This window comes from Strix aluco, chromosome 2 (assembly GCF_031877795.1).
Source record: "Strix aluco isolate bStrAlu1 chromosome 2, bStrAlu1.hap1, whole genome shotgun sequence".
NCBI lineage: Eukaryota > Metazoa > Chordata > Aves > Strigiformes > Strigidae > Strix > Strix aluco.
This window is the reverse complement of record NC_133932.1, coordinates 33391649-33419329: the sequence shown is the minus strand read 5'-3', so window position 1 is coordinate 33419329 and position 27681 is coordinate 33391649. Positions and strand designations below refer to the sequence as shown.

Below are 27681 nucleotides of genomic sequence, written 5' to 3'. Positions count from 1 at the left end.
GCCCGGGGAGCAGCAGGACAGTTCTGTGTGCGTGTGCCCCCCCTCCCCGTGTCCGTCCCCGTGCCCGTGGTGCCCCGCCACGCCGCCCGTCCCGGTCAGCCCCCGGAGCCGCCTCACCCCGCCCGGGGCCGCCCCGCGGGAGGAGCCGCCCCCTCCCGCCCCGTCCCTCCTCTCCCCTCCCGGCGGCGGCGGCGGCGGCGGCGGCGGGGGGCGAGGGCAGCGGGGCGGCGGGAGCCGCGGGTGGCGGCGCAGCGCAGCGCGGCAGCGGCGGGAGCGCGGGCGGCGGGCGCGGAGCCCCCGCGCCATGGGCGGGCGGCGCGGAGCGGCGGCGCGCAGCCGGCGCTGCCGGGGGTAGCCGCCCGCGCCCCGCACCCGCGGAGCCCGGCATGAACTGAGGCGGGCGCGGAGGATGGCGAGCACCCTCGGCCCACGGTGGCCCCTGCGCCCGGCCCCGGGCGGCGGCGGCGGGGGGCTCCTCTTCATGCTGCTCTGCGCCTCGGCCGGCCTGCCCCGGAGCGGCCAGCAAGTGCTGCGGATCGGTGAGTGCCGCCCGCGGGCCCTGCGCGCCGCGCCGCGCAGCGCTGCGCTCCGCTGGCTCCCGCCGCCGGGGCGGGGGGCGGCGGCGTAGGGGGCTTCTCGCCCCTGGGCTCTTCCCCTCCCTCGGCTCTTCCCCTCCCTCCCGCCCCGGGCGCTGCGCGGATGCTTGCTTGTGCCGGGGTAGCGGGACCCGCGTACTTCCCGCGGGGCGCGGGGCTCGGCGCAGCCCGCGGGGAGCCGCCGCGCAGGGGCCGGGGCTGCGGACGAGGGCGGCTGGGCTGCCCCCAGCCCACGGGTTTCCTCGGCGGGGCGTTTGCCGGGGAGCGGGGCGCAGCCCGCCCCGTTTGCTCGGCTGCCGGGCTCCGCGGAGCTCCGCGGGTGCCGCTCCCGAAAGTTTGGCGGGGTGCGCGGCGGCGGGACGCGGGGAAGTTGGGCTCGGGGATGCGGCGGAGCGGAGCGGAGCGGGGCCGGGGCGAGCATTCCGGGAGCCGCTCGGGGCTGTGGCCGCGGGCGGGGCGGGTGTCCCCCAGCGCTGAGGCGCTCCGCGGGTGCGAAGTGCGCCCCAAGCCAGCCAAGCACCGCTCCCCGCCCGCGGCGGGGGGCGCAGGGATGGTTCCGTGACCTTAAAATGCACGGCGGGAAGTGCAGGGGTTCCCTGGGTCGGTCCGGAGAGCGAGCAGCTGTAGCATGCGGGGGGGCAGCCTTTTAGGACGGGGGTGTGTTTGCCCTGCTTTGCCCTCGGCCCCTAACCCAGGGGTGGGGGGAGCCCCGCGAGTGCTGTACATACGTGTAGCCCCAGAAAACGGGGATTTATTTTTAAGTAGAAAACTCCGCACCATGGAAACGGGGCTCAGTTCACAGGAAGCCTCTCTCCCTACAGTGGGTTTCTTGTGTCAGTCAAGTGAGACAGTGAATACAAAGTATCAAAAGAGTTAGGGGTTAGGAAAAACTGTGGAAAGGATGTAGGCAGAATCTGTCACACTTCTGTTTCTCTGCCTATCCCTCTTTTGCTTGACAAACACTGAACATGGAGCAGAAAAAAAAAGAAAAAAAAAAAAAGAAAAAGAGAAAAGAAGCTGTTTATGCCACCCGGGGAGATGCATTCCTGAAGGCGAGTTCCTTCGGTGCGGAGTAAAAGATTGATGCCTTTTGACCTGGCAAGCGTTAACGCCACTCAGCTTTCCTCACGCCAGTGATCCTTTGAACATCAAGTGGCAGGCTCCTCGTATGCTTAGAGACCAAGAGACCCGATGACTGAAACATTTAAATAAATTAAGGGGCTCAGTCCCTCAAAGTGCTGAGCAAAGGCAGGGCGGGGGCGTGGGGGAAGAAAAGCTGAAGGCACCCAGCACCTTGCAGCTGAAAATCTATAGTAAGTTCATAACTGTCCATATTCAGTGTATGCTCACTTTTTTCTCACGGGATGCAGGTGAAGTTTGCTGTTTCTCTGCTCACCACTACAGTGTAAGCGTGCCCCGTTTGGAGCTGAGGGCAATGTCTGTGCACAGGCACAGAGCACATGAGACATAAAGCTTTCTGCTCTCACAGACCGGTAAATTCAGGTCCAACGAAACTTGTGAAAGAAAGTAAACCATGTTCAATTAACTTAGCCACACGCTACAGCAGGATGCTTTGGAAATACACAAGCATCATCACTGCTACTAGGCAGCCTTAACTTGCTTAGCTTGAAAGGGAATAGCCTCTGAAGGTAAAAGGACCATGCCAGAGTTTAAAGGGAAACATATTTGTTTGAACGTAGTCTAAATGCTTAGCTCTGTGCTGGATGAAGCCTCGGCTTCACAGCTGGCATCAGCATTGCAGGACCCAGGGGGAGATTTAGGATGTGCACTCCTCCCTCTGTCAACCTCCCCATTGCATAACTTGCTTTGCTTCTGTTTGGTCTAGCGAGGCGCCCAGGCAGTTGCCCACATTGCTTTTCCCTAAAATTGCTCTGCGTGGTCTGTAGAGACTCTCTGCTGCAAGATGTGTGTGTACCTCTAGCTGGGATGCACTCTGTCAGTGCACGCAGCCATGGTACCCTGGTACTGATTCGACTCTGTTACTTCCACCACAATATAAACAATGAGAAGTGTGACAACCTGCTCAGCTTTCAATCACAGCAACCAAATACACTTCCAAAGAGATGCTCCTTGTGTGTTACATGGTTGTGAATGCATAAAATATTAAATGTATTCTTATTACTATAGTTATCCTGCCTATAAAGTAATCATGTTATAAAATATTAATCCTTCACATCTATTAAAAGCAGCAAGTTTCTCTGTGGAATCTGTCACTCTTAGAGGTGACAAACAGAAGTAATGGCAATAACTGCTCCAACACTCTTTGTGATAACGTAGTCAAATAATCCCAAAACATTTCTGACAGTGAAGGAAATGCTATTAAGCCATCAGATTTTCTTCTTCATGTTTTAGTTAATTAAGGAAAGGAAAGCACTGCTATACAATGGTGCAGCAGTTTGCACCTGAATTAGTACACTGGTAGTTTAATTGCATTTTCCACTGTTAGGGAGCTTTTGGATTTTTTTATTATTTTTTTTTTCTGGCATATAATACAAAGAAATGGCATTTAATTAGTTGAGAAAGGACACGCGAGTGATAGAAATTCTAGCTATTTCTCAACATCTAGCTAATGACTACTTTTCTAGCCCTCTAAACAAGAAAATGAGGGATGGCAATGTGACCAGTAAAACCAACTCTTTAGGACAAAAATAATGGATTTTGAGATAAGATATAGTGTTCAGTTTTAGGTAATACAATACTTAAATTTTAGTGTCTTACTAAGTATTTCTTTCACATTCATGTTAAAAAGCTTTTCCCTTGATATATGAAATAATAGAGCTGTCCAAGGAAATACCATCTTTATCGACACATAACCCATTAGACCATATTATATAAAGGTATATTTAAAGTTCATGACCTTAATATTTTTGATTTAATACTAAGGAATTTCTAGTTTTTACACTGAGCCAACCTACTTTTCTTATCTATCCTACTTGTACCACTTGTATAAAATAAATGAACTTAAATAACAGAAGGAAGAATATAAATTAAGATAAACAGCTGCTAAGTTGCAGAAACAGCTTCCAAAGCACTGAAATCTCAGCAGCAACAAAATTTATTTGTAATACTGTATGTCCTTAAGGCCTTTACAACTTATGACTAGGTTATAAGAATATGCTTCAGTGATATTACATGAAAAATTATAAATGGTAGTCATTCAAACTACACTCTGGGTTAGAACTAACCAATAGTTGAGAAACTATGCAAGTTTTTAACATATCACTGGAGTTAATTAAAAAGAGAATGTGGCAATTTTCAACAAATACCTGTAGGAAGTTATATGTGGATGAATCTTGGACTTAATCTCTAACAGCTCCTGAAAATGAGCAAATGAGTAAATTTTAGATTTCATAGAAATTGCTCTAGGTGATGAAATAGGTACCCTTCTGTTCCTACTGAAAAAGTAATTTTCAGTAATTTGTGTGTTTCTGTAGTTAAATGGAATATTTAAGTATGGGTTCATACTCTGCACTGATTTATTCCTTATTTAAGCAAAATTCCCAATGGTTTAGTGGATGCAGGATTAGCCCCACAATATTTCTCTCCAGTCAAGAAATATAGATTTAAAACAGACACACATAAGTCAACCTAGCCTGCAAAATATTATTTTCTAATAAGTTGAAAATTTCAATATAGATTTCGAAATATGTCTATATGTCCCCAAGCAAGACTAGAGCTGTAAGGTTTTTTCCTGCCTGATATGACCATTCCCACACTGTAAGAATGATAAAGACAAAAAACTAATTAATTTCACTGCAAATTTGCTACTTTTTGTCAACTCTTTTTGATATTTTGTTTGTGAAGGGAATGATATTAATACACATTTGAGCTTCATCAGTGTGACATGGCAAAAACTGTATTTGGAAAGTCTCGATCATAATTGAATATCATTAAAGTGTTAATTTTCAAAAGTATTTCTTACTAGGTGTCTACAAATTATTCTGTTCCATAATATTGTCAGAAGTGGGACTGGATTTTCTATCATTAGATGATGAGGCATTAACTATGTTTTGTTCACCAGATCCTGAATGCTCAGTGGTTTATCATTTCACTGTAGTACAATTTGCCTAAATTTCCTCATTCTACACTTAACAGAAAACTATTTTGTTACAAATATTTCTAAAGGATTGCTACCAATATGTCCAAACGTTAATTTTTATGCGTCTCCCGCCTCATTGGATTTGACAGTACTATACAAGTGTGAGACAGTGCAACATTTGGCTTGCATTCTTTAAATAGTTAATCAAGTTAAAAATACCCTATAAAAGGCAGATGAAAAATGTATTGCCAGCACCTTAGTAGGGCACTCCTGCTAGTCTATACTTGTGCAACAAAAGGTCAGTGGAGCCGAGCAGCCTCAATGCATACAGGGAGCTCAGGGAAAACACTTGACTGCATAATGATTTGCATGGTTTCACCCTAAATTATTAAAATCAAAATCTCATGGGTGATTTCTTTGTGTTCTGCCATTTAGGCTTGATGATGCAGAGGGGTGGATTACTTTGGCTTCCATTACCGTTGTATTTCCAGGTTTTTATACCGTGGCAGGCGTTTGCTGTACTGGGTTGCTCCGCTGGGGAATATTAAAAAGTTGTGAAGCCAGTGCTCAGCTGATGTAAATGGGCATCCTTTTATTGAACTCAAGGGAGCTATGCTGGTTTAAATTGCCTGAATAGCTGCCTGGACATTAATGTATTGAGAATGGTGAAACTTTTGTAATTCCCCTGACTGACCTACCTACTTACTATCCTTTCCTAATGACAGGTAGGATCCGACACATCTTTAGCTCTTGTTTTCTCCAAGTGCATTCTACAGAACATTTCTGGAGCTCAATCCCAAGGCCAAGCACTGGTAGTTGCAGAGTGCATGAAGCTCATCAGCATTGCGGTGACCCGCTACACCGTCAGCTCTTGATGCCTCAGTACGGGTGTTCGCTGGGTGGCTGTGCTGTGGCCAGAATGTCTGTATCACTGGGGTGGTGTAAAGCGCTGTGCAGAATTTGAAGAAACTATAGAGAAGACCTTCACTTTCCAGAAAATTGGCAGTTTGCATCTCTGTTGTCAGAATATACTTACGTCCTAAATATCTGCTTTAGCATGAAATAGATGAGCTGTAAAGGCACATGATAGTCTTCAAAGAGAGCTTGATGATTATGCAGCAGGCAGCCAGCCGCTCAGGGCTGTATTAAGAACACCAAGCTCCAGCTGCTTCTGTCCTGGACCACTTGTCAGTAAAGGTTGATGGAGAACAGCAATGAAAAGGTCCTGAGACCAGAAAATGAGAACTAAGGAAGCAAGGCTGGATTTGCCTATCTTGGACCAGAGCTAGGATGGTTTAGACAGTACTAGGGGAGATAAAAACAGTTTAAAAATATGTCACGAACATATGTTAGTCCTGCATTTCACATCTTGGGAGATATGTGGTTAACTATGGCAAATTTCATGTATCTATCTTGGTGGAAAGTCAAGTGGCTTATAGGAAAATGAAATGGAAAGCAAGCCAGGGCGTTGATATCTGTGCTGCAGTATTTCATTATTTTTCTCTTAACTTATGCAAGGTGTATCCTAATGTGCCCCTGTGCAAAATAGGTCCATAGCGCTGCAGTAAGCTCCAGGTAGGCGGATAAATAGGACATCCTGCTGTGGTTCACCAAGGCTTCAAATGTGTTTATGTAACACTTGTGATCAGTTCAGAGAGTTAAGATTTTGGTAAAATACAGAATGAAATCTTCAAAACAATGAAATTGATTAATTTTTGCTAAAGGATAAGGATTTTTCATCAAACATTTTGTTTATGCAGAATGGTTGATAGTTACCCTAGTACTTTTTCAATTAAGAATTCATGCGCAGTACAGTGATCATTGCAGGAGAAACAATCCTTATAAATAAAATGAGAAACAAACCTTATAAATAAAATAAAATTAAATTTCTCTGAATTTCATTTCTTGCTTAATAGCCTATTTGTAGTGTTCAGGTGTAATAATTTTTTTTAAATTGCTGCGACTTTCCCATAACGCCTAATTTCACTTGTTCAGAAGGCATTTGCCTCAGCATCAGTTCTTGCTGTAACTATAAGCTCCTCCATATGGCCCTGTCTTCACTTAACATTTTGCATTCAGACCGCAAGTACAATATCAATACTGTTTTTTCATTACAGCCTGTTTTGTATGTCCTGGTCGGTAATAAAGCTTAAATCCTGCTCTGCGTGCGCGCACCCCCCACCCCCCCCCCCCCCGCCCCAATATTTTAAACAACTGCCTCTAATCTTCTTTTCTTGGAAAGGCTTGATTTGACCAACTAGACTATAGATTGTACTGCAGTAAAAAAAAAAAAAAAAAAAAAAGAAAATCCTATCCAAGAACTGATTAGTTTTACTCCACAGCTTTGGATCTGTAACCCGCAAGCCCAGTATGTCCTAGTTTTTGGTTGACTTTAGATTTTAGTTTGCAGTAATGAGTTTATGATTTTGGAAAAGCTTTGCAGTGGGAACGTTATTACCCCTCCCTCTCTCTTTCTTTCTCTTTCTGCTGAAGGTGATACAGTATTATCTAGAAAATGATTAGCTTTCAAATGATGAATTTGCTTTCACTGAGCAAAAATCAAAATTAAAACTGTTTCATTATTCCAAATAGGCATCTTTTTCATTTCAGCTAGAGGAGTGAGTATCTGATAGGACTGCTGAAGTATCTTTTTTTTTTTTTTTTTGATTCCTCTGACAGTGCAGAAAGTTCCTTCTATTATCTGTACAGCTTTACCTGTACTGAGACACTATATTAGGGTGGCACAAACACTGGGAAATGTGAATCAGTTATGTGGCCCAGCAGTATGGACAAACAGAAGTGTTCTCAAAGGCTCAGTTTTGAGCTTCTTTTCTTGGGTCTGTCAGGCTCTTTACAATTACACCTTCTAGTTGTTTTTTCCCTTGGGCTTTCAGACTGCACCACCACCTCAAGTTTAAAAGAGGAACGTTATAAATTCTGTTAGCATTGAAATTGTTGCCACATTCCGCCATCAGATCTGCACATGCAAACTTGGTCTATTTCAAGGAAAATTATGTTTACAGCACATTGATTCTGGCTGGAGTTCAAGATCAGCCATCCTTCCATATTGCTCAATGGCATGGAGGTCCTGGTGCAATGCTGGGTAGGTGGAAGTGACAGTCAGAGTGCAGAAGTACCTCCAGAAATATGGAGCAGGACTTGTTTTGAATGAGCAAGTGTGCAAAACTCATTGTTTTACCTACATATGAAGGAGCAGTGAAACTTCCCACAGCCGTTATGTCCAAGTGACACTTCTGCTAGAAATGTTACCACAGATGCCGAGGTTTGCTTTGGCTCTCGGGTAGAGAAGTAACAGAGCCCTCCCTGAATTCAGTGGTACACCACTGAGACCTTAAAATCACTGTGATTTTGCATTCTGTCCTACAAACAAAAAAAAACCCCAACAAACCAAAGCCAACAAAAACCCAACACTTTTTTTTTTTTTTTTAAAGAACAAGCATGCTAAGATATAGTAAGAGCTATTCACTACACTGTAAGTAATACAGGCTTTTCAGTTCTAAATGTTTTGGACAGAATAAGCAGGAAAAGACACTAGTGTATGCTGTGGATCAAAGGATTTGGAAAAAAAAATGCTGTTTTGAAAGAACAATGTTAGGTAGCTATAAGAAAAGAAGAAAAAATGTTTGAAGATAGGAGTTTATTCTCCCCTTCCCCTGGGATGAGCAATGGAGCAGAGTCTCGCCGGGATGTTTATATGGCTCTTGCTGCCACTCACTTCTACCAAAGATCACCTCCCCTTCCCCTCCCAGGGAGAGATGTGTCATTAGTGTCCTCAGGATGCAAGCCAGATCCCCAGGTGAGTAATTAGGCTTGCCTAATCTGCCACTGATGTTTCTGCAGTTAATGGCAGTCTGTATGTCAGCTCAACATATCCTAAGTATTACTTTAGTTGCTTACTTCTTCAATGCTAAGTGTCTTCTCCTACCTGAGGCCTTTATGGTCCACGAGATTGCACACAAAAGCTGGCAGGTTTCGAACTCTTTGCTTTCCTGCAGTGAATAGCAAGAGCAGTCCATGCATCTGGGATTACAGCTATGTCTCTAAACAGGTAAATCAAAGGTTGCTACTTCTCTTTATGAGTCTTGCCTTGCTATAGCTTTGCCTAGCTATAGTAACACTACTATTGTATATTGTAATGCAGTTGAACAATTAAACAATGAAAAACTACTATGAATTGTGCTATCTTTAAGGGAAGCTGAATTATATAAATTGGGTTTAGCAGGGAAATTGGTGGGTTTGGGGCCTACCATGCAATGAAAGGTTGCATTGAACTAGTTTCCTTACTGCTTTGTCTCATGTAGTATGAAATGTGTTATATTTCAACAAGAATTGTAATGAATAATAACAACACTGAGATCTTCTGAAGCAGTAGAGCTCAGAGTACTTCACAAAGCACATACAATTAGTTTTATTTTATGATTGGGGAAGCCAAGGCCAGATAACTGAAGTGTTTTGCTGGCAAACTTGTGGCAAAGCTGGGAGTGGCTCCAGGTCTCTCAAGTGCTATCACCCCAGACCTCTGCCCACTGCATCACAATTTTGTCATTTCCTTATAGTTTGTATATTAGGTGAAGATTTACATAGATCCTTTGGAAATTAGTAGTATGAAGTGGGAAGTGTTGCTGCTATAGAGATCCAAGTGTGTTTAACTAAACAGTTTATAGGTAGGTGTTCTATTGCACACACTTGGAGCTCAGCCCTGGATGTGCAGTGCAAATCAGACAAGGCTGAAGATTTTCCCTGACACTGGAGGATTTTCTGAGAAAGCAGAGCACGTGCCTTCCTCTCCGGATTTGGGTAGTGGCCAAATATTAGGTGCTTATCTGATCTTAGCCAGAAGCCCCTCAGAGGCCACCAACATCCATGGCCCTTGGAAGTGCCTTTTCACTGCTCAGATTTCTTCTGAGCATCTTTTCAGCATCATTTGCCATGTCCTTTCCAGCCTCCAGCTTCACATCTGCTCAGCAGAGTGGTGTTCTGCTGAAGATCAGACGTGGTAAGTCTTAACAAGGGATGGACACCTTTTGTGTACAGAACAATTTCAAAATTTTTTCCTCGTTTTGGTACTCCCACAGACTACTCCATTATGGCACACATGACCTCTGTAATTATATATATTTCGAATACAGAAACATTTTGTTACTTATGCCTTTTCTAGAAGGATATTATGTACATTGGCAAGGTGGTTAAGTGTTTTGCTAGGCTGTAATGCCCAGGAAAATACAGCAAACCCCATGAATTGGCCTGACTCGTTCTCTTGCATCGTGTTTGTTCCAGCACTGTTTCCCCCTTATTCCCCAAGAAAGGGTCTAAGCAGTTGGAAAGAGGCTTTCAGAGCATTCGAGCCATGTGCAGTGATGTAGACTGTACCATCAAAACTGTTGAAGTCTTTACGAAATATTCAGGTGTCCTTATAAAATTCTACAGCATGCTAGCTAGGAATTAACTGTAGGTTCGGGAACTACACATTTCAGTGCTCACAATCCTTTGCTTTCACTGTCTTGGTTTCATCCCTGATGAAGAAATGGAGAACTGAAAATCAGATGCACTGAGATGTAAACATCCAGAGGAAAAAAAAACCCCAAAATGCAACTTTTGCTTTCACAAAAATAACCTTTTCTCTGCTCTCATTGAAGAAAAAATACAAGAGAAGCCAAAGCTGTTTTAATCCTCCTTCCAGCCATACAAATGGCTTTCTCCTAAATGTCTTGGGGGCCCTGTGCCAACCCAGTCATTTCTATAACGGTTATGAATAGGAAGCTCAGGCCTGATGGAATGTGAAAAGTAGTTTACGTGAAATAGTTACTTCATTTTCGAGGAACTGCAAATTAATCCTGATTTCTCTGGAATGGTCCCAAGAGACTAATCTCAAGACATCTGAGTCCACATCAAGCTCAGAGGCTCCCTATCAGTAGTCAGAGCAGAAGTGGCCAGGTTGCTGCAGCAACAGCGTGACATATGTAAAAGTCCATTTGATTATGTCAGTATCACAGAGAAAGATGTTTAAAAGTTAGGTCAGGTTTTTTAGCTGTACTATACTTTTCCAGAGACTGCCAGTCACTGTCAGATTGGCCAATGAGTCAAAATGCATGATGAATAACTTCAGCAATCTCATGGGGATAGCAAGTTAGCTGTCTGCATAAAAGAATATAGTAATAAGCTATTGAGAACTATTAAAGAAGCTAGTAGTAAGCCACTTAAGAATTCTCCCCCACAATCCAGAGACAAATAAAATTACAATTTCTAATTAAAATATTTTCATGTTGTATTTTTGAATGCTTTTTTTCATGTTGGGATTCAGAAAGAGCATAGGAAATTACTGAAAAATCAAACAGATGATCTTTGATAGTCTGTTGGAATGGGAGATGAATGAGTAAATATCTTGTACAGGGTGCAAGAAGGAGATGGAATCACTGCTGTACTGTTTTTCCCTAGGGTTGTTCAAATACATTTTGTATGACAAACTGTGCTCATGCTAAACAAAATGGCTTTGTTAATAGAATGTTATATCCCCAATTATTTGTCCATATTTTAAAATATTAAATGCAAAAGGTGATAGTAAAAGAGTGCAGTAAATGAGGCAGAAATCCTGAATAATAATGTATGTAAGTTAGGTAACAAAGGATGGGATTTTGAAGTTGCTCAGTCAACATTAGTTTGATATTTCCCGTCTTCTGGGGTTTCACTTTTTAATCTTATGTTTATAGAAAAATCTTCTGGTATAATTCTCTATCACTGTGTAAAAAGCAATCAGAAATGCCAGGAACATTCCCCTCACATCCTACGGGCACAGCAAGGATCGCTAGTGCAGTGCAGGATGGAGACCTGTGCCATCTATCAGCAGTAGATGTGGCTGTTCTCCCTACAGACCTGGCCCTAGAGGAGGATGAGACATGCTTCTGCTGGGGTTTTTCCAGAGGCATTTGGTGATGGGAAGCTGGCTGGCAGTACAATGAAGGGGCAGCAGGCTCCTGGCACATACTGCTGCAGATACCAAACCAGGCAAGGGACAGGCTTGTTTCTGAAGCTCTGGGCAACACGTGCATCGTGCAAATAGGTACAGTAGGTACTTGTTCTGGTTAGAGCTCAGAGGGCAACTGGCACCATGCAGCCACTCACTCCACCCTTCCCCAACAGTGCCAAGAAGGGGAAAATAAACAAAGATGCCATTCACTTCCCCGCCTTCCCTGTTAGCACTGAGAAGGAGGGAAGCAAAAGACCCAGGAAACTGAGATAAGGACAAGGACGGATTATGTCATCTTTTAAGGCACAGGCAAAAGACAGACTCGTTAGGGGAAGAAGAAAAGAACATAAATTTAATACAGACACTAACAACAACACTTAACAGAGTACGATCATGAGAAGCATCACCACCTCTTGAAAACACCTTCCCCCGCCCCTCCCTTCTTTCAGCAGCTTTGCTCCCGATATCTCTACCTCCTCTCTCCCAGGGGTGCAGGAGGCAGGGAATGGGGGTGCGGTCAGTCCTGATGCTTCTTCCACCTCGGGATGGTGGAGGGGGAGCTTCTGGCATTCCTCTCCTGTCCCAGTGTGGTCCCCCTCTCACAGGAGACTGTCTTCCACAAACCAACTCCAACATGAGTCACTCCCACGGGCACGTGGGTCACCCCCATGTTGCAGTCCTCCCAGAGCTGAACTACAACAGCGGGACATTCTTCCCATGGGGTCCCGGCCTTCTTTGGGTGCAGTCACCTGAGTCGGGGTGGGGGCCCCTACAGGCTGCAAAGTGATATCTGCTCTGCCGGTGACCTCCATGGGTGGCAGGGGGGGTGGCCCTGCCATCTCACCACAGGATACAGGGGAGTCTCTGCTCCAGCGCACCTCCCCCCCCTTCTCCTCCTTTCTTCCACTGTCCTCAGTGTTTGCACAGATGTTCTCCTCACAACTCCCACAACTCCTCCCAGGTTCTCCTTCTTAAATATGTTATCACAGAGGTGCAGCTAGTTGGCCTGGCCTTGGTGCAAAGGCGGGTCCGACTTAGAGCTAGGGGAGCTTCGAGAAGCTTCTCACAGGGGGCCACTGCTGTAGTCCCCTCTCTTGCTACCAAAAAACCCTTGTCACTCACTCAAACCAGGAGAGTACTTATCTGGCCATTGCTAAAAAGCTGTCACTGGCTGCATTCACAGCACCAGGCCATCAAATTTTAAGTCCCTGCATGAAGATATTCTTGGTGAAAACATTCTCGGTGGAGAGATTATCAGAATGTTTGTAGTTTGGACAAAAAAAGGTATTTGTTATTGTCAGGAACAACTAAAACCTCCTGTATTCAGTCTGAGACACCTGCAAGATAGGGGAAATGTCGCTTTAGGTGGCTAACATTTGGCAGAGTTAGAAGCAGCAAAGACAAGGTTGCTTACTGGACAGCATCTGGAGTCCTTTCTTACTGACAGCTGCTGCAAGGTCTTACAGACAACGCTTACAAAAGATGAGGTAGATCTCCCTTGTGGGAAAGCACTTTTGCCTTTTCTGGGGTGAAGCACTTCTAACACCTAAGTCATCAGCCAGCATGAGCCTTGCCAGTCTTGTAGGTCTGATCTGGATGGTTCAAGTTTCAGGTCTGTTGTCCAGTGAAGGACCATGGAACCTTGAGGTACAGTGACAGGATGGTGGCTTGTGGCAGTGCGGACAGCAGGGCAGGCCTACTAGGACAAGCCAACACGGGCTGTTCTTCTGACATGTTGCACACTGAAATACTGTGATCTTTACAGTGACATGCCGTTTCCTTTACTGGAGCTCCATCTGCTTAAATAAACCCATTAAAGATGGGCATTTGTTCTTGAATGAGTTTCCATTTGTCTGCTAATGACCAAGTAGTGTAGAAAGAAGTGCAAGGTTTCCTGCTTCTCCATTTGGAAACGGTTCAGCAAAGGTCCCTCTGAGGACACACAGACAGCACTCTTGTCCGTAACACATCTTCCCTAGGCCCAGTGGCAGGGATCTGGGCAGAGAAGGAGCTCACTGCAGAGAACGGCTTAGTATCCAGTGTGTATAAACCAGCATGGGGGGGCACTTTGAAAAGAGACCGCTCAGCCTGTGACTGTGCTGAAATTCAGTGGGGGTGACTTGCTGGTCTGTGATCTGCTGCTAAGCCATCGCGGTGGTGGTGTTGGGATGACCTCAGCTCTCACCCGCAACTTGCTGCCGCACACAGAGTCCCACGGAGCCGAGCAGATGGCATTGAACGCAAAGTTCAATTTGCACATGACTAAAGATTTTGTCCACAAAGCTGAAGGAGTCCACAGTTATAAGGAAGCCGAATGTCGATGCAGCTCAATGCATTGAGCGGATTGTTTCTCTGCACAGGAACCTCTAAGCTTCCCAGCCTTGCCCCCTCTGTTCCTGCTTCCCCTCTCTCTGAGCATGGAGATGATCAGCCTATCTGGTCATGTGCTCTCGCATATGATTCGATCCTGCCAGCAAGGCCACTTTCAGAATTTTGATGTAGAAATGATGTCTTTTTTCTTGCTATCTCTGATCCAACAACTTGTACACAAAAAGCTTTTTATTCTTCCGAAGCTGCTTCCTTTCAACTATGCCAAACCACTCCAAAAACTTATCAGTGGGGCACTGCAGCTGAAGTCTAATACGAGCTGATGCTTTTCCAACTGTAACTATCTTGAAAATTTTCATTTCACATCCAAATTGTTTACTTATCTGCTAGAAACATACGTTAAGAGAAGTTAAGGCTCTGTTGCCCAAGGTGCATTTTAATACAGGGAAAGAACTGCTTCAGATATTTCACATTACATCTTCTAGCTTTATCTGGTGCTGTAAATTATAAAGTTGCTCCATTGAACTGATTGAAGATTAAATTTTTGAACACTGTTTTCTGAAGAATGCAGATCTTTCTCTTTGAAATGAAGAATCTGTGCTGCATCAATGTGGCTCACTGCATACTTTGCTGCCCAAGCCTTTCTTTTTTCTATTAGGGTGCCATGCTGTTCCCTGGGGACCACGTCCTGTCGTTGATCTATGGACTGACATTAAAAAAGCATTTGCAGATGGAGTGAGTGTGGGATGTGCCCTGAACAACAAGTGGTCTGGGAAACTGTAACCCTTATGCTGTTGTCTTGAAATCAGAACTGTCATGAAGGAAAACTAGCAATAAACATTTATCTTCTCATCTGCGTAGACCTTCTCCTATAGATGCCCAATGTATGTATGATACATGGATGTGTTCTAAAAAAAACAATTGCTTGTAGCATTGAAGTGAAATACTTATGCAGTGCTGTTTTACTCAGATGCATGCCTCTATCAGGCTGAATTCCTGGCTTCCAGCCCTCTTCTCTTAGCTCTCCCAATGTGGGGAGATCTCATCTGTGTTTCTTTCCTTCTGTGCCTAACACAGGCCCCTGGGAGGAAGCTGAGTTTATGCCCCCTTTAAAGCAACATAGTACCAATAGGATCGAGTGTTGCAAACAGTTCTGTTGCCTCTGCCTTTTACTATGAATTTAATCCCTTTTCCTCTTGCGAGTTGTCTCCCACATATGCACACATGCATACAAAAGCCAAGACACTACAGCTGCCCCAGACGCTGCTAGCTCAAAGTTGCAACATGACTATCTGGTGCAAATACTTCACTGGGCTAGAGGATGTTAACCAACATGAGAAGAATACCAGCACTGAGGTTCCCCACGGCCTCTTCTCTGTGCCGTCCTCATCACCTTCATGGGAGGAGCAGAGGGGGAGACATGACAGCATGGCACCTTGTTTCCTCCCCATGTGGCAGTTGTCCTCCCCTTCTTTCAGGAGCAGTGCATGGAGGAGCAACAGCATCTCTTTGCCATTGAAGAGAAAGCAGTGATGGCAAGCATGCCTGGGACTGCTGCAGGCAGTGTTTTTCTGGGTGAGTGGATCAAGGCCATGTCTGCTCTGTCAAGTTCTCCATCAGCAGAGACACTCAGGGCGTGCAGCATACATCTCAACCTTTTCAGGAGTGCTGGGGTTAGCACAAAATCAGAGGAAGGCAAAGAAAATGTTTTCTACTAATTAGATGGCTATATACTTTATGCCCTCTAGTTCTTGGCTTTAAATGGGAATATTTCTGTATGTAAGCAGATTACTTCTGTGTTAATCAGAGTGTTTCATAGCCTATTTTATGTAGGCAAAAGTTAGTCCAGTTTTCCATAACGTATTGAAATACTTTGCACAGCAAGATAATGAGAAAGGCTGGTGAAAGAAAAGGTAATTGTTCTTTATAAATCCAGAATAATTAGTATGACAACTACTGTTTTAAGATGGCTTGTGTATTAATTTATTTCTACAAGTCTGGAAGCGAAAGGGTGATGAGATCCCACCTTTTCTTCCTTCTCACAAAGGTAATTTCAGGAAGCCATTGTATGAATCTTTGTCCTGAGTATTTCTGTGTGTGCTAAATTTTTATTATGCATTGTCAGTAAACAGGTGAACCTTGTATCTGGTCATCTGTACTTCTCCTTAGCACTTTCCCTCTTTTCTGAAAGAAACATCATCCGAGTCAGTCTTGATCTGTTTTCTGGGTTACATATTGTTTTACAAATATCATGTGCAAGAAAACAAAAACTTTAGAAATAACGCTTATGACTTATTGAAACTGCTCCCAGAAACAAACACAAAACATTGCCTGGCAGGGAGAAGTGAGGGGAAAAGTGTGAGAAACATTCCTTTGAGCACCAGGGTAAGAAGGGGAGGAGGAAGAGGTACTCCAGGCTCCTGAGCAGGAATTCCCTGCAGCCTCTGGAGAGACTACACAGGAGCAGGTATCCACACTGCAGCCGTGGAGGACCCCAGGCTGGAGCAGATGGTTATGCTTTGAAGGAAGTGTGGCCCATGGAGAGCCTATGCTGGAGCAGTTTTATCCTGGAAGACTGCAGCCCATGGAGAGGCCCCATGCTGGAGCAGTGCAAAAGTATGTGGAGGAAGGAGCAGCAGAGAGGAGCTGCTATGGAATGATTGCAACCCCCCATTCCCTATCATGCCTGTACTGCTCAGGCGGGAGGAGGTAGAGGAGTCAGGAATGAAGAAGTGAATTTGAGCCTGGGGTAAAGGAAGAAAGGTAGTGTTTTAATTTGTCTTTGTTTCTCACTATGCAAATCTATTTTTGTCTGAAGTAAATTAAATTAATTTTCCCCAAGTTGAGTCTGTTTTGCCCATGACAGTGATTGTTAAGCAATCTCCCTGTCTTTACTTTGACCCACTAGCTTTTTAACCTTAGTTTTCTCCCTCTGTCCTGTTGAGGAGAGGAAGTGAGAGCGCATCTCAGTGGGCGTCTGGCAGCCAGCCAAGGTCAACCCACCACTACTAAGACGTGGGAAAGTATTATTTCCATGGCATTTATATTGGAATTGCTCATTTTTAGCATCTTCTACTAAGCATAGTGTGAAGCTGCTTCTCTCTGATGGCTTTTAACTGCTGTTGTGAAGGATGGACTTTCTTAGACTGAGATGCTCAGTGATACCAGCTGACTATGCATTTGCACAGTAAGAAATAGGATTTTTAAATAATTTAAATAACTAGTTCAGAAGATGCAGAGCAAAGTTTGCTGGGAAGCTTTAATTAATGATAGAATTCCTGGCTTCTGTATTTGCAACTCAGCTGTTTGCAATACCAAGAGCATATTTTATTACAATTCTTAGAATGATGAAACGATTCATGGTATTTTACTATGAAGTAACATGGATGTAAATTTATATTAGTAAACTCTCTTTATTGATTATTTGACCCAGAATTCCAAATGCACAGGAAAAATGTGAATGAAATGCAGTTACTGCTCATGCCAGATTGTCAGTTTTTATATTTTGTTATCACTGCTGAATTAATCCATGTTTGAGGATTAACAAGAATCAAAGAAACATTTTAAAATGAATATTCAACATATTTTTTTTGCGTATTTTAGGATTTTAATACACACAACTCTGTTCCTTTATTATTTCTCTAAGTTAAACAGAGACAGGTAGGATACAAAGAGGTGATGGTCAGCCATGCTTCCAATTTAACCCCTTGAAAGCAAGGTTTATAATTAAAATATTGGTTCCTGCCAAGTAAAGTTGTGCTGATAAGTTCCTTCAGCATACGTTATATTTAAAATCACTTCCTACTTTTGGCAGGGCTGAAGGAAGCAGACACAGACTTTTTCAAAGATTCAAAACTCGGGTTTCTTCCATAGTAGTCAATTTGTTATAAACTTCTTTGGCAACAGGTAAAGCCCAATGACTGTTCATACAGCTTCTCCAGGATATGATCTGTAAACTGCCTATCTTTAGCAGATTTAACTGCAAAACTTATTTGAAAACTAAGCCCTTGCTCTTATCTGTGAGTTCTTACAGAAAATCTGTGAGAAAATGGGGTACAAAATCATCTCTTCTGATTCTCTGTCCTTTGTTTTAAGTGACAGACCACTTTTTCTCAAGGAAAAAAAAAATGACCCAAAGACTACTTTAGCTCTGACTCTCCCAGAGTCAATGGAGCTGTGGCCATTTACAGTGATGAGGTTCTGGCAAGTGTATTATTCTGACAGAAGAGAACAGTTGTGCAATTTACTGCAGCTCATCCAAACTGCAAATGAAGGTTCTGGATTCCCTTAGTTTGAGGAAATCAATGGTAAAAGGCCTCTTCCTACTTCCTTTTTCTCCAGCTGCTGATTTTGTTAAGGTCTTCCACTTTTGTGAAAGTTTCCTTCTCTGCCCTACTTGTTCTCACCAAAGCAGACGCATGGAAAGAATGCCAAAATTCACTAGCTTATAGCAAGAACAGATTCTACCAGGTGTAAGTTATTCCAGCTACTGATGATGCTGTAAATAGGCTTGAATAAGAGAGCTGTAATGTCTTCTAGCCACAGTTTCTAGAAATAGCATTATTATTTACATACGATCACGTGGTTGGAGCTAGCATAGCGAACACTAAAGCACAAACTTCTATTTATACAGAAGAATGTCTTGTTAGAAAGGAATCTCCCCTTGCTTTGTGCAGCTTAGCACAGAGCTTCTGATTCAGTACACGAATATATCAAATAAGGTCAAGTATGATACAATTTTGGTGTCACACTGAATTCATGGTAGAGCTAATATTGTTACAGTCCTGTTGTGACTGACGTAAACCTGTCACATTTTCAATAAAGTGATTCATGAAAGATACTGAAGAATCAATGGAGATAAAAATAGGTAATGCAATAACAGCATCTATCTCATCAGAATTTTGCTTGTATTATACTGAGTAACCTGATTAAAAGGGTCATATTTACATGTAATCACGCAAAACTCCTTATAAAAATTAGAGTGAGAGAGAAGGAACCCAAACTGGCGAGCATTGCAGGGAAGCCAGGGGATAATACATCAGTCTCCACAGCAGGGATAGCCCTGTTGCCAGCAGCGAGTTGCCTGTATGAAGGGGGGCAGCAGACAGCCCCCACTGTTTGTGAAAACTGATCTCAACTGGCTAACCGCAGGCAGCCTGGCACATTTCTACTCAATGAATCACAGAATCATCTAGGTTGGAAAACACCTTGAAGATCATCTAGTCCAACCATTAACCTAACACTGACAGTTCCCAACTACACCATATCCTTAAGCACTATGTCGACCCCACTCTTAAACACCTCCAGGGATGGGGACTCTGCCACTGCCCTGGGCAGCCCATTCCAACACCTAACAACCCGTTCTGTAAAGAAATGCTTCCTAATATCCAGTCTAAACCTTCCCTGGCACAACTTGAGGCCATTCCCTCTTGTCCTATCGCTTATTACTTGGTTCAAGAGACTCATCCCCAGCTCTCTGCAACCTCCTTTCAGGTAGTTGTAGAGGGCGATAAGGTCTCCCCTCAGCCTCCTCTTCTCCAAACTAAACAACCCCAGTTCCCTCAGCCGCTCCTCATACAACATGTGCTCCAGACCCTTCACCAGCTTCGTTGCCCTTCTCTGGACACGCTCAAGTAATTCAATGTCCTTTTTGTAGTGAGGAGCCCAAAACTGAACACAGTAATCAAGGTGCAGCCTCACCAGTGCCAAGTACAGGGGTAAGATCACTTCCCTGTCCCTGCTGGCCACGCTATTTCTGATACAAGCCAGGATGCCATTGGCCTTCTTGGCCACCTGGGCACACTGTTGGCTCATGTTCAGCTGGCTGTCAACCAACACCCCCAGGTCCCTCTCTGACTGGCAGCTCTCCAGCCACTCCTCCCCAAGCCTGTAGTGCTGCTGGGGGTTGTTGTGGCCCAAGTGCAGCACCCGGCATTTGGCCTTATTGAAACTCCTACAGTTGGCCTTAGCCCATCGCTCCAGCCTGTCCAGATCTCTCTGCAGAGCCTCCCTACCCTTGAGCAGATCAACACTCCCACCCAACTTGGTGTCATCTGCAAATTTACTGAGGGTGCACTCAATCCCCTTGTCTAGATCATCAATAAAGATGTTAAACAGGAGTGGCCCAAAAACAGAGCCTTGGGGGACACCACTTGTGACCGGCCGCCAACCGGATTTAACTCCATTCACCACAACTGTTTGGGCCCGGCCATCCAGCCAGTTTTTTACCCAGCAAAGCGTGTGCCCATCCAAGCTGTGAGCAGCCAGTTTCGCCAGGAGAATGCTGTGGGAAATGGTGTCAAAGGCCTTACTGAAGTCAACGTAGACAACATCCACAGCCTTTCCCTCATCCAATAAGCAGGTCACCCTGGTGTAGAAGGAGATCAGATTTGTCAAGAAGGACTTGCCTTTCATAAACCCATGCTGACTGGGCCTGATCATCTACTTGTCCTGCATGTGTTGTGTGATGGTCCTCAGGATGAGCTGCTCCATCAGCTTCCTGGGCACCAAAGTCAAGCTGACAGGCCTGTAATTTCCCAGATCATCCTTCTGACCCTTCTTATATATGGGCGTCACATTGGCTGATTTCCAATCTGTCAGGACCTCCCTGGTCAGCCAGGAGAGTAGAAGTGAAATAAAAAGACCCTGAATGGTATGCTGCAAAGTAAAAAATCTCCTCTGTATTCACACGTGGAACAGTACAGGGGTCTCTGGGTCCCCATGGCCTGTGAGTCTGCCTGAATATTTTGAGGTCATTCAATCACTCCTATAGCTATTAGGAATGGTGCATTCTGTATTTTAGGATTGATTAGCTTCTGCCATTCTTCATGACATACTTGATGGACTCAGGAGTGTGTTATTCAAAGAACGGAAAGACAGCTGTGAACATAAAAAACCCACAGTGTTACAACTTAGTTTTCCCCTACATTATTTGTCTCTGAATTCAGAAGAATACTTTGGGTGAATTCTTGTATAAATCTGAAGAGGTCCCTGACCACCGAAGAGCCACATGAACTTGCATCATTGAAGAATCAGGATCTGTTCAGTTTGCTGCATTTATTCTGAGACACACTAATGCCTATATAGGAAGGAAAGGAAGGAAGGAAAGGAAGGAAAGGAAGGAAGGAAGGAAGGAAGGAAGGAAGGAAGGAAGGAAGGAAGGAAGGAAGGAAGGAAGGAAGGAAGGAAGGAAGGAAGGAAGGAAGGAAGGAAGGAAGGAAGGAAGGAAGGGAGAGAGGGAGGGAGGGAGGGAAAGAAAGATCCAAGAAACAAACTATTTGCTGGAGAGCTGACCTAATGAAGCCCAGACTTGTCTTCTGCTTCTCCCCATCCTACAGTTACTGTAACCTCAGCTGCCTTTCTTGTTCCCTCTTGATCTCCTCTCTGCATCAGCACCTGTGGTTCTCCTCTTTCTTCAAAGTCCTCCTGCCTGTCCCCAAATGACGAGTGGCAAGAGGCAAGAGTGTTTCCAAGAAACACACAGTCAGCAGCCCAAACCTGCAGGTAACTTGAGCTTTTCCTTTGGTGAGGCCATTTACTACATTCCTCAAACTGGTTTTCATAACATTTCTAGGAATTGCATGACCTTGACACCTCTACCATTTTTCAAACTTAGATAAAGGTGGCCAGGGGTTAAATTATTGGTGCTAACAGGACTGAAATGATCAGATAGTATGATTTTGCAAACCTTGTTTCCTTAAAAAATGTGGCTGAAAAAGGGAAGTTTTTGGCTTAAGAAATCAGATGTGTCTGTTACCCATGAACTAGATTATATCTGGGATAGCCGAAATACAGGTTTCCTCCATTCTACACTATGTGAAGATGTATAGTCAAAATCAATGTGTCACTGCTCTTGCCATGAAGCTTGTGTTTTTGTGAAAGATTAGATCTGGAGAGATTTGTGTTCCTTATGGGGCAAGAGCGGATTAAGACGTGATGTTACTTTCATGCAAGCCATACAGCATTATGCCAACAATATCTTTCCTTTCCCTCCGGCCTGGGAGACAGTGCAATCGGGATGTAGACAAACATCAAAGGGGAAAGCTTTGATGGCAATTTCTGGAATATCAGGACCATCAGTGTAGCTCAGCTTTCTCTTCATTACAGGGAAACATGTTTCAAGAAATCAAGGAGCATAGGAAGTTCAGAAGTATGCTGATGTTTGTTATTCAAAAAGTGTTATCTATGTCCTTCATGCATCTCAAAATTTACACTGCTCTATTATGTTGTGGATGATAAGTAAAGCACAAAATCAAAGAGAGAAATTTTCATCTTACTGTAAAAGCCCTTTACAATGCAGAATATTCATCATAAACATCTATGTTTGAATTAGAAGGAAGAAAAAAACCCCTTGCAAAGACAGCAGAGAGCAATTGAGGGAGATGATGTCCTCTACTGGCTGAAGTGGTGGAAGAGGAGCTGGGACTCGAGTGTTGTTTTCTCAGTGACTCAGACTGCTGCAATACGGGGAAAGGACATGGAGACATTAGGAAAGCAGATGATACATTTGCATGGTGGTACCTGCATATGGTGGTACAGCTTATATGTATGGACCACATATGGTAACAGGAATGTCAGTCTCTCTGAAGCAGTGCTGTACTGTTTGGCTGTAGTCTTTTGCTGACATATAGGTTATAGTCCTCCAAATTCCTGTCTGACACCATTTTTCAGTCTGTGCTGCTTTCACCTGCCCTCATAGCCCTAAAAAATTGGAGCCGGAGGCTGCTTCTGAAGCCTGCAGGCTTGCCTTATAAAGGTGATAATTTTTATGAGAATCAGTGATTGGAGTTCTGCTACAATAGCTCTTTACTGCAGTCTTGCTATCTCCTGTCATCATGAGCTCAAGCACCAGTACACAAGGAGGATAAAGAAAAGGAAATGGAATTAAAAAATCTTAGATAAGAATGAATTGACAGGTTGATGATAATCTTAAGTATGTGGAACTGTGTTTATGCACGTTTCTACTTAAGTACTTTCCAGCATGCAACATGCTTACGATATTACGGAGCGCGGGATTTATTGCAAAAACTGTCATGAAATTCTCAAATATACTTCTCTTATCCTGTCATACTGCATTGTGCCCCCAGCTTGAGAGAACACTGCAGTGTGAACTCAGATATCTAGCAAGTCGCATGAATGTGCTTATAAAACTACCAAGACAGTATAAGAATGTATTTGTGGCTAATAAAGGATTTATTAATTTTCCTTTCAGTAGGGATGCCTTTGTATTAAGTTAAGACTTAAAGATGTTCAGTATTTCTGCCAGGATAAGAAAAAAAAATGACCAAATTGTATGAAAGGTAACAAGTTTCCTGGCTTTGTAAGTCCTAAAAATTCAAATAACTGGCAGTGACAAAACGACAACAACTCTGACTGCTACTGACAGTCTGTTACTTTTACAGTCACCTTCCAGAGCTTTATGGCTTATCATCAGATAGAACAGTTGGCCCCAATGGAAAAGACAGGTTGCTACAGATGACAGGATCTTTACAACGGGCAATCATGATGGCATTAGTGTTTATCCACTGCAATAAATGTATAAATCACAACAAATGGGCTTCCCCTTGGAGTCAGAATCTGTTGTGTTATTTTTGCTCAGACACAAATATTTATCCACCAAATGATGAAATTGCCAGACACACTTCATGCCTATTCCAGTGAGCAGTTAGAGATTACTGTCCACAGATCACAAACCCGATATTAGAATGCCACTTGGAGACACAGATGTTAAATTAAAAGTAGTTTGTGTATTTATTAGAGAGTTCTCCCTGCTCTCTGTGAGCTAGAGGTGTGTTTGCAATCTGTCAGTATAAATGAATGCAGGGTTTAAATGGGTGCTCTTCCTCTTTTGAGGTCATTGGTGAGAGAGTGAGGTAATTTATGGACACGGGGATGCATACTGTCCTCAGTTCATGTTCAAAACTCACTGTTGTCAGTGGCTTAGAAACAGAAGGTTAATTTTACCTAGGTAAATACTGATATGCAGTTTTAACTCAATACTCAGACAGTTTATAGAAGAGGCACTTCCCAGAAAATGTTATAGAAATCAGAGGAATTACTGTATAAGTATCCCCTGGAGCTTTTTCATTCCAGTTTTCAATGTCCAGTGTTTGAGGTTTGAAAGGAAGAAATTAGAAACCCTGTAATGGACTATTATGGAAAGATATCCCTCAAGAAAACTCTTTACCAGCTTCTTACCCTCTGGTGTTTCACCTATTACTAACATACATTAATTCTGCATTTAATCTTATCTGATGTAATCATAGCTGTTCTCATTCTCCCTGTTAGTGTCTCATCTTTTCTTGAATTCCACTGAACTCTCAGTTCTCAATATCACCTTGTAGTAACGTGTTCCCCAAATTAATTATTCTTTGTATCAACCAGCATTTTCTTTTATCTGTTTCAGATTTGGTGCTTTCCTGTTTCACTGAGTATCTGTATGTATCCATACAAATGAAAAGGATAAAGTGGAGAGCATAATCTGCCTGTACCCCTCTTGCTATTTTCTGTATCAGCATCACATTTTCCCTGCTTGGTTCCATCTGTTGGCTGCTCCGTCCCCAAAGGCAGAGCCTGAGCTGTGAGCCAGCCTTCATTCCCCTTAGTATTAACAGTCAAATCCAAATTGTAGTTGCGGTTAAACAAGGTACTCCTTTGTTGAGAGGAAAAGAAAGAAACAGCTAAGAGAATGGAGGGCAATTACTTTTCCCTCTGGAGGCGTCCTAATGGGAAGTTTTGGTCTGGAGAGGAAAATTCCAAGGTTAAACAACAGTAGCAGAAATTTCACAGCTTGGAGCATGCATCTGTGCTTTCTCTTCTGCTCTCTCTCTTACCTTTGTCAGAAAAGGATGCCCTGAGAGGAGAAGCATCTTCTGATCTCCCAAAAAAGCCATCCCATTTCCCTTACTGCCCTGCAGAGGTGAGCTCTCTCCCGTAAAACCCTGCTGTGACATTGTAGTTTTTTTGACATGGCACTCCGAGGTCACCCAAATGTGCTTTTTATAGCACTCCTCCCTCTGCCTCTGGAGGAAACTTTCTTGTACAGAGCAAAGCTTAAATTCTCTCATATAGAAAGCCTATGATGTTAGCCTCTAGAGATACAGCTATAGATAGGTATCAACTCCTGTGTAGGCACCGATGTAAAGGAAGTGGTAATTTTCCATATGTAATTTATAACATCAGGCTTTCCATCCAACATAAAGTTAACTTTTCTGACAGTGGGTTGTCCCACCCACTAGACAAGGTTTCCTTTGAAAACAACCTTCCACCTTTTGTTCAACACCCTATTTTCTGGACCTGTCTCAGTTGTCCTGTTCTGTAGGTTTTTGGTCACTTTATGAGAAAGAAAAATCAGAATTTCGCTAGCTGTATTTGTCCACAGATAATCCTCTAATATGTATTTCATGCAATAGCAACATAAGCACCCATATGAAAAAGACACAGGGGCATGCTCTCTGATCTTGTCTGGAAAGGCTAGGATGCTTCCCTGGGGCCGAAGGCAGATCTGGAAGTAAAACATGCGGTGATCTAAATGGTCCTGCGGTGTTTTAATAGAGGCACGACTTACCGCACAAAGAATAAAAACACTGGTTTTCTTTAAGTTCAGCAGCTGTGTGTGTGTACAAGTCAAAGGCAGGCATGAGCAACCATAAAGGGCAGAGTCTGTTGTCTTATTCAAAGAGATGAAAGCTATCTATGAAATCGAGAGAGCAAAGGGTGTACCTTTGGCATCTTATGCTTGTCATCTAATTTTAATACTGCAAAAAACAGGGGTCTAGTTATTCATGTCCGCATTACTGTCACTCTCTTCTGTTCCCTTTTGTGCTATGTATGTTATCTCTATGAAATGGGTTCCTGCTTGCAGCAGCAACTGTTTTCAGCTTTTTGTTTAAGACAGGTGGTATTCTTTGTTTTATAATAAACCAGGGACCTACTCTGGTAGGCACGCTGTAACCAAATACTTGTATTTTCAGTGAGGGATTTACAAAAGTGCTGGAATTCAGCTTGCTTGCACCAAATGTTCCTGATGGTAAAACCTCAGACTTCACTGGAGTAGCATTAGGCCAAAGTCAAGCACTTCTAGACATTGCTGTCTGCTAGTTTTCTGTCCTCAGTACATTGATAGATGCGAAACAAGACTCTGTACTGGTAAAGTGAGTTTTTCCAGGTATGTGTTACTGCAAAGGAATAAAAATATTTATAATGATCCATATCCAACTATAATAATGCCTATCCAGATAGGTGATTAGAAATGTGCTAGAAGTTTTTTGTGGTTGTCCAGTCCTAACAGTGTATACAGCAGTATTAACATTTACCGATCCCATTGCTTTTACTTCCCATGCAGGAATGCTGAGAGTGCATTTCTGATTAAAAACCCAGAAGATCAATTCTTTAAATGCATACATCTACTGAAAACCATGACAGGAAGTGCTACTTGGATTTGTTGGTTCTTTTTGTGGGGTGGGGGCAGTAACAAGAAGGAAGAACTCTACACTGATGGACTCCTGAGATCATGACAATAGATTACATGCCTACTCCCAAAGGAGAACCACCCCTGCAGCAATGGAGTGTCTTTTTAAAATGCACTTTACAGCTGCAATGAGCCTGCCAATACTCCTTCTTTCTTTTCTTAAAAAGAAAAGAAAAAAGAAAAGAACTAGTCATAGTTAGGTGCCAGGAGCTGAGTAAGTGGTATTTCCTTTTCTCCCCAGGGTGAGAGTTATGCATTTCACCAAGGAGCAACCCTGAGGAATACAAACGTACTGGAGAAATTCACTATTGTATGCCATAGAATCATAGAATCATTTAAGTTGGAAAAGACCTTTAAGATCATCTAGTCCAACTGCAAATGTAACACTGTCAAGCCCACCACTAAACCATGTCTGATTGCTTGAATAAAATCACCTTCACTTTTCGCGCTTTTCAATTTCCTGAAAATCTAGTTTTTCCAGACTCTGAGAAATATGTAGTATACAATATTTACCTGTGTAAGCCCCCAGAGGTTTGTAAGGATATACTTGCTTGGATGTGGACAGGCAGACGCAGCCAGCTCAGTCCAAAGGAGGTATCAGTGAATCATTGCAGAACACAGCCCAGGCTAGCGTGCGTGTGTTAAGGAAGTACTAGCATGGCTCCACAGTTTTGACTCCAGTCCTTGCTTTTATTCACCCACCTTGGGATGCCAATACGGATGCTTAATATCTGTGTAGACATGCCCTGAGAGGATGTCTACTGCGCAAGGTGCTATACAAACACACATTTCCCAAAGAAGCAAATGTGAAATGTAATTTGACATAGGAGTGAAATCTTACAGCATCAAGTTTATATCCACTTAACAGTCTAAAAATTGCAAATCAATAGAAATAGAGAGGCTCACTATCATTAAGTGGCCCTGACGCCTGCGATCACAGAGTAATGTGTTATAGAAGGAACATCGTGAGGTTGCTTAATTTATACCTATAGTAAATAGAAATAACTCTTTACTGCCTAGGTCAAACAGTTAATTTTGTATGGAAAAAACCACATCCTCATACTGTTTCTGTGATGAGCATCTTGTCCTAATAATCGAGTGAAAATAATACAGGCCTTAGAACATAGCCATTTTAGAGCTGAGAGGCTACTCCCTCTTCAGATATAGTGTCCTTAGACATGTCTGGGCATGAGGCTCTCCCTGCATTAGCAAAAGGTGCTGTAGACCCATCCACCAAAACAGG

General features: G+C 43.5%; 1 protein-coding gene across 5 annotated transcripts in view; it reads left to right on the top strand.

Annotated features, from left to right (window-relative positions):
* The first annotated feature begins 290 nt into the window (after positions 1–290).
* The window catches only part of GRIK1 (glutamate ionotropic receptor kainate type subunit 1), a 178005-nt gene continuing 150614 nt past the window's right edge, over positions 291–27681 (top strand). For 4 of the 5 annotated variants that reach the window (XM_074814188.1, XM_074814189.1, XM_074814185.1 and 1 more), the window contains exon 1: positions 291–539. In XM_074814188.1, the coding sequence (XP_074670289.1) occupies positions 410–539 (130 nt within the window). In that variant the 5' untranslated portion in view covers positions 291–409. The remainder of the gene's footprint in view (positions 540–27681) is intronic. The other variant, XM_074814191.1, reaches the window with a different exon arrangement.